This window comes from Ipomoea triloba, chromosome 15 (genome assembly GCF_003576645.1).
Source record: "Ipomoea triloba cultivar NCNSP0323 chromosome 15, ASM357664v1".
In the NCBI taxonomy this organism is placed as follows: domain Eukaryota; kingdom Viridiplantae; phylum Streptophyta; class Magnoliopsida; order Solanales; family Convolvulaceae; genus Ipomoea; species Ipomoea triloba.
Window position 1 is genome coordinate 3337775 of NC_044930.1, and position 6469 is coordinate 3344243.

The 6469-nt window shown below is 33.4% G+C and overlaps 1 protein-coding gene across 2 annotated transcripts in view; it reads left to right on the top strand.

The window, feature by feature from the left end:
* LOC116006634 (exportin-7-like) overlaps positions 1–5747 on the top strand; it is an 18468-nt gene extending 12721 nt beyond the window's left edge. For both annotated transcript variants that reach the window (XM_031247082.1, XM_031247083.1), the window contains exons 23-29: positions 998–1217; positions 2375–2505; positions 3307–3453; positions 3603–3731; positions 4701–4799; positions 4969–5007; positions 5213–5747. In XM_031247082.1, coding sequence (XP_031102942.1) covers positions 998–1217; positions 2375–2505; positions 3307–3453; positions 3603–3731; positions 4701–4799; positions 4969–5007; positions 5213–5350 — 903 coding nt within the window. In that variant the 3' untranslated portion in view covers positions 5351–5747. The remainder of the gene's footprint in view (positions 1–997; positions 1218–2374; positions 2506–3306; positions 3454–3602; positions 3732–4700; positions 4800–4968; positions 5008–5212) is intronic.
* The last annotated feature ends 722 nt before the right edge of the window (positions 5748–6469 follow it).

A 6469-nucleotide genomic window follows, 5' to 3' on the forward strand; every position in this document is an offset into this window, starting at 1 on the left:
AATTTATCCCCCCCCCCCACCCCCACCCCCACCCCCTATCCTTTATCTTTAAGGTGTAATTTAACTGTGTCAAAGAGATGCATTATTTTTACACAAATGTTGGAAATGAGTAGGTGATTTAGGAATTTTGACATTTGTATTATGTACTGGCTTTTGTACTTTGATGCACGATTACGGGTGCTGTGAGAAAATATTTACCAACAAATAATGAACTTACATGCCTATATATATATATATATATAGGCAATTGCATTTTGTCAATTCTCATCTGTTTTTAGTATTTGATGTGCTCAGCAACTTGAAACTTCTGATAATTACAGTTAATGACATTTCTATTCTGGAGCAAACATTTAGTATTAAATATTTAGTATATGTCATGGTGGAACAAGGGCTCGAAGTGATTCCCCTCAGACTATATTGCCACTGGGGAAGTCTTTTTTTGGAAGGGGGTTGGTTGGGAGATGACTTTTTATCACGTTTTTTAAAATATATTTTTTATATTTTTATTTGGTAAGTAATAATTTCACAGACTAGAAAAGGTGTGAAGCTGGTGCTGCAACATACCAAACTAATGATCAAAATTGAGTAGAGGTTGGAAATCATTAAGCTCCTCTGTGCAGACATTACTCTTTTTTACATGAACACGAAATAACTTTGAAGCAATCTTCATTTAGGTGATTTTCCATCTTTATACTCATGCTAGTACGAAAAGGGTGATTTCATTTTGCTATATGCCCTTGTGCTAACATTTTGTATATAGGTCACATATTTCAATGTATCAATTTTCTTTATGAATTCTCCATTTAGTTCTCAACGAGGTGCTTTCTGAGAATCAAGATGATCACTCCATCTCATTCTTGTATCTTTGAACTCTATGCATCATTATTTCTTGAAAGTTGGTTTCTTAAAAGTTGCCTCTTTCATCTAAAGGTTATTTTGTGCTTGTTTGGTCCCATGATAATGATGTGTGATCACATGTTTCAATGGAATGACACAGGTCACAACACCAATACTCAAATTCATTGCTGAGTTTGTGCTGAACAAGTCCCAACGCTTAAATTTTGAAACATCATCTGCCAATGGAATACTACTTTTCAGGGAAGTCAGCAAAATGATAGTTGTGTATGGATCAAGAATTCTGTCTCTTCCCAATCAGGTGGATATGTATCAGTTCAAGTACAAGGGGATGTGGATTTCTCTAACTATTCTCGTAAGAGGTATGAGCAATCTTGACTTTTAAAATCATACTATCTATTTAATGGCACTTTTAAGTGGAAAACTGTGACTTGCAAATTGCAATATGAGCAGATTAATAAGGAGTCAGAATTTGAAGGCTATACTTCTTGGATCTGTTTTGTGTAGCTTTACTTGTACATTTCTATTGAATGAACTTAGAGTATCATATTATTGTCATTTTTATTTTTATTTTTTCTGTTTGGCCAGAAGCTAATAGCTGATAAGCTAATTGATTCAATTTGAAGTGTTAATGAAATAGTTTTTTTTTAGTGTAAAAGGACTTAAAAGGGATATTTTTGAAAGTATATGTTATTAATTTGGTATATTTTTATTTTTGATTTTAATAACATATTGTAAAATTTATTTTATAGTTTGCGAGTTTTATGGAAAGTGTTACGAAAGTAAATAGAAGATTTCTAAATATGCTGTCTTTTACTGTCATAGAAAAGAGAATACAAAGCCCTATAAATAAGTGCTAGAAGACTTCGAATAGGAAACAATTTTCCATATGTCTACCCTACCTAAATCCTTAAGACTGCCTAATCTATAGAGATTCCATATATTATGGAATCTCTATAGATTATAATCTAACTTGCCTAATCTATAGAGATTCCATATATTGTTTCTATTTATATATAAGTTAGATTCTAGCCAGTGAATGTAATTTTAATGTTTTTGTTTGTGTGCATATGTTGAACTACTCAGATACGTTTTTTATGGGATAACATAGTGTTGGCATTGCTATGGGATAAAGCAGCTACTACATTTTATGGGTCTTACTTAAAGATTTGCAAGGGTAGATTGGCATGCTTATGTTATTTGACTCTCTAATACCTTCTTTCTTTCGTTAGATAACTTCTTTTCCTCATTTTTCTGTTTCATTAATGAAATCTTTTTCTTTCCCGTTAAAATATTAGGGTTTTATATAAAACGAGAAGGAAATGACTGAATGAGAGGAAAGAGTGCTGTTTAGTGTACTTGTTCTTACTACCAATGTATATCCATGATTTCACTACATGAAAAAGGAATGTTATTAGTCTTGGTTTCTCTTGAAGCTGCCTCAGTTACCCTCTGTATTTTCTTTTTGCAACACTATAAAGGTTGTTTTTGGTCTTTATGCTACCTTTTTTTATGATAGCACTTTGTGGTAACTATGTCAACTTTGGCGTGTTCGAGATATATGGGGACAGAGCACTTGCTGATGCTTTAGAAACTGCTATGAGGATGGCTTTATCTATTCCTTTGACTGATGTACTTGCATACAGAAAGGTAAGTCATGTATTTTGGTAAGCATCTTTTATTGATTAAACCTTAGCTGCTAGTAATTTGTTGAGAGTATTTTTTGATTTGTTGTATGGATGTACTTCAATTGAGTCATCTCACTTGTGTTTGGCTGCTAGTTTTAATTCTAAGCATCTTTTGTCGAACAAACCTTCAGCTGCTAGTAATTTCCTGAGCATTTTGGGATTCTTTGTATGGATGCATACTACAATTGAGTCTTTTAACTCATTTTTGGAGAAGATTTAATTGTTTAACTTAGTTTTTTTCTCGGGATAATTCACTTAGAGTCTTAGACCTCTGAGGCTTCTCAGAAGTGTGGGGGTAGCCCTTTTAGAGCATTGCTGTGAAATGACCTATTTACTGTTATAATACAAGTAATTCATTATCCCACTAAAAACAGTCAACCTTCTGAAGGGGGTAAATTTTTTTTATGGTAACTAAAAACAATCACTAGAAACAGGGTAACTGAATTAATTCTTCTAATTCATATTCTGTATCTTCACTTTTTATAGTTCTATTAAATTAAGAAGTGGTTAAAATTCTGAAATAAATACTGTATTTTGATTGGTTGGTTCCAAAATTATTCTGTAGATTCCAGCTGCACAATCATGCTTCTTTTGGCTATTTGCTGTATTATGTGCAATTTTATAATTAATTCTATTTTCTAGTAGTAGTTTCTTTTAACAGTTCCCAAAATAATTAATTGCCTTTTCCTCTAATGCAAATTATCCCCTTTCTTGAGCTCCCTTACTTGGAAACAATAATACCGTGCGTTTTTTAATTGTGCAGCTTGCAGCAGCCTACTTCACATTTCTGGAGGCTCTAATGAAAACACAGATCTCATTTGTTTTGAATTTGGATACAAGCAGCTTTATGTTTATTGCTGGATCTTTGGAGTCTGGTCTTAAAGTACTGGATGCAAATATCAAATCACAGGTATGTTCTTTGTCATCTTTCATTTTACCTGTTTGCTTCTTGCTCAATATCTATAGAACCTCATATAAACACTGCTTGCATCTATGTTTATTTGCAAGTTATAGGATTGCTCCTTAATAATAATATCATTTCTTTATAATGCATTTCAGTGTGCATCTGCTGTAGACAACTTGGCTACTTTCTATTTTGAATGCATAACAGCTGGAGAGTCACCTACTTCCTCAGCCGCTCTAAAACTTGCTCAACATTTCTCAGATTGTCCTAATATTTTTCTTGAAGTAAGTTCACTCTTTTTTTTTTTTGTTTGAATACTACTAACTCTATTACAATGCAGTATTTGTTCATAACTACTTTCTCAACCTATTAAAGCACAAGAGTCAGTATTGCCTCCATTGAGGCCACCGAGGCTCGAACCCACCACCTCCCGTATAAAGGGAAAGGTTTGATGCCACTGGACCACAAGGTCCTTGGCGTTCACTCTTCTTTTTTTGTACCATTTATATGGAACAGTGCCTTATGCATTGCTGCCTTTCTTTGAGGTGCTCATCAGAATTTAAGGGTTTTTTTTTGTTTTTTTTGTTTTTTGTTTTTTGTTTTTTTTTTTTTTGTTTTCCTGGATTGAAGGCATTTCATCACTTTCAGTGAAGAAATTCTCTTGGTTCCTATGTTGTGCTTCTACAGTCATATTTTCTTGTATATTCTACCCTGTACACTATGCAACAACATAACATGATCATTTTTTGTTTTATGTGCTTCACAAAGAATACTCACTCTTTGTAGTTGAAATAAATGTTCAATTGTCAGACTTGTACAGTGCTCTATTCTGCCGAAATGCATATTACCCGAAAAGTATTAGAGATGTTTCTTCATTTTGATATTAGTATTTCTATCACTACCAAATTTTGATTCCTTCTTTTTTTGGCTATAGCTTGAAAACTTTCTCAAAAATTGATATTAGTAATTAGTGTTACTTATCATGTTCACAAGCCATCCTTTTGGCTTAACACTTCTCTGAACTTCTACTCTATACCCAATAAGTGCAAGTAGAATGTTATACTCTCACCACTTTAAAGTAAATGATGCTATTGTGTTTTACTTGTAATGTAAATAATAGTATTAGACAATATTTGCATAAAAATTTTATTTGATCTGGATGTGATTTGATAAGGTAATATCACTTTTTCTTGGTAATTATGTGAACAAGTTATACAATATTGGAAGTGCTGACATAAACATTCCCCTGCTAGATATTGAAGACTCTCTTTGAGATAGTTTTATTCGAAGATTGTGGCAACCAGTGGAGCCTAAGTAGACCAATGCTGAGTTTAATATTAATAAGCGACGAGGTAACTTCTGGATACCTTTGCATTTATTTCCCTTATTGATTCATAATTTGTTTTCTATATTCCGCTGTGCATGGTTTGCTAGTTCGGCCGTGAAAGCACATTGGCTTTCTGTCTGTGATAGTCTATACTTGATGGCATTTTCTCTGATATATGATTGTGTATCTTGCAGATGTTCTCTAATTTGAGGGCTCAGATTTTGGCTTCACAAGTAAGTTTAATTGCCCATGTGCGGTTATTACACATCCCATATGTGACTGGTTTATAGTTTAAAAGTTCGTCAGGAAATTCATATTTACATGATAACATAATATTTTTTCATATTCAAAGGAACCGGAATTTTTTAATACACTTTTCGGGTGTGAACAATAACTTGTTCTTGACTGGTCTTCTTTGAATATTACTCCATTAAACAGCCAGTGGACCAACAGCAGCGCCTTTCCCTGTGCTTCGATAAACTTATGTCCGATATAACTCGAAGCTTGGATCAGAAGAATAGGGACAAGTTCTCCAACAATTTAACTAGATTCAGAAATGAATTCCGGACCAGATAAGACACTCTCAGCTCACTTAGTGCCATTTTGTATATGTTCGCTCCTCCCTTCACCCCCTCCAAGACAAATGAAAAAAAAAAAAAACAGATTTTAAAAGAAATGCAACAAGAAAAACAAAAGATAAGATAGATCAATGTAGAAGAAAAGAAACATACAGTATTTGAAGCATTGGAGGTGGTTGAATTACATACTCTCAAAAGATTCAGTCTTTTAGCCTTTCTTTTCCCTTGTTGTATGTGACCAATATCTGTATTCTGTACAGTTATTCATTTTGTGAATTGGGGTTTTGCCTTTTATGGTGGCTTGCCTTCACTTAGTTGCCCATAAATTTCATATTGTCGGGCTTTTGTGCTCTTGAGATGAAATTATATATGAAAAACCCTAAGTTGGTGATCAACATCATTATGTGTACCATACATGACTTTGTGTGTGTATGTATGTATATCTCTGCGAGTGTGATTGCATGTGTATATATGAAGGTGATGATAGGTATGGAAAAACTTTGAGCCTCTCCCGGGTACGTTTGAGTTTGTACTATATTTAAAGTCTTTTTTCCAAAGCTTCTTGACTTGTACTCGTACAAGAGATATTAGTGTTGATTGTTATCCTAGTCTTTTTCCATATACTTAAATTAATTCTAGAAAAAAAGACCAAAAGGGGAGAGATATTAGTGTTGATTGTTATCCTAGTCTTTTTCCATATACTTAAATTAATTCTAGAAAAAAAGACCAAAAGGGGAAGATACTACGAAATATTCAGGAGAGAATTGCAGGGTTGTTTAATAGCCAGAAAAATGACATAATGCAATCTTAATTCTCAAGGCAGATTGCATTGTCCTTTGACCCAACTCCCAAGCAGTCACAGTCAAGTGGCCGTGGTTCAATTCATGGTTCATAATCAACTGTTCAAGGCTGATCGTTGGCAAGCATTGTAATTTCAATAGTTACTATACTGTTTTAGACTGTTCATGAACTAGTCATTGGTTAATTTTGGATTTTTCTGGGGGTATTACAATCTATTCCAAAAGAAAAAAAAGTACTTGCACTTAATTTTACTACGACTATGTGAATTTTTGAAATAGTAAAATGGATTGTCAATTTTAGGGTGAATGAGTGAAAT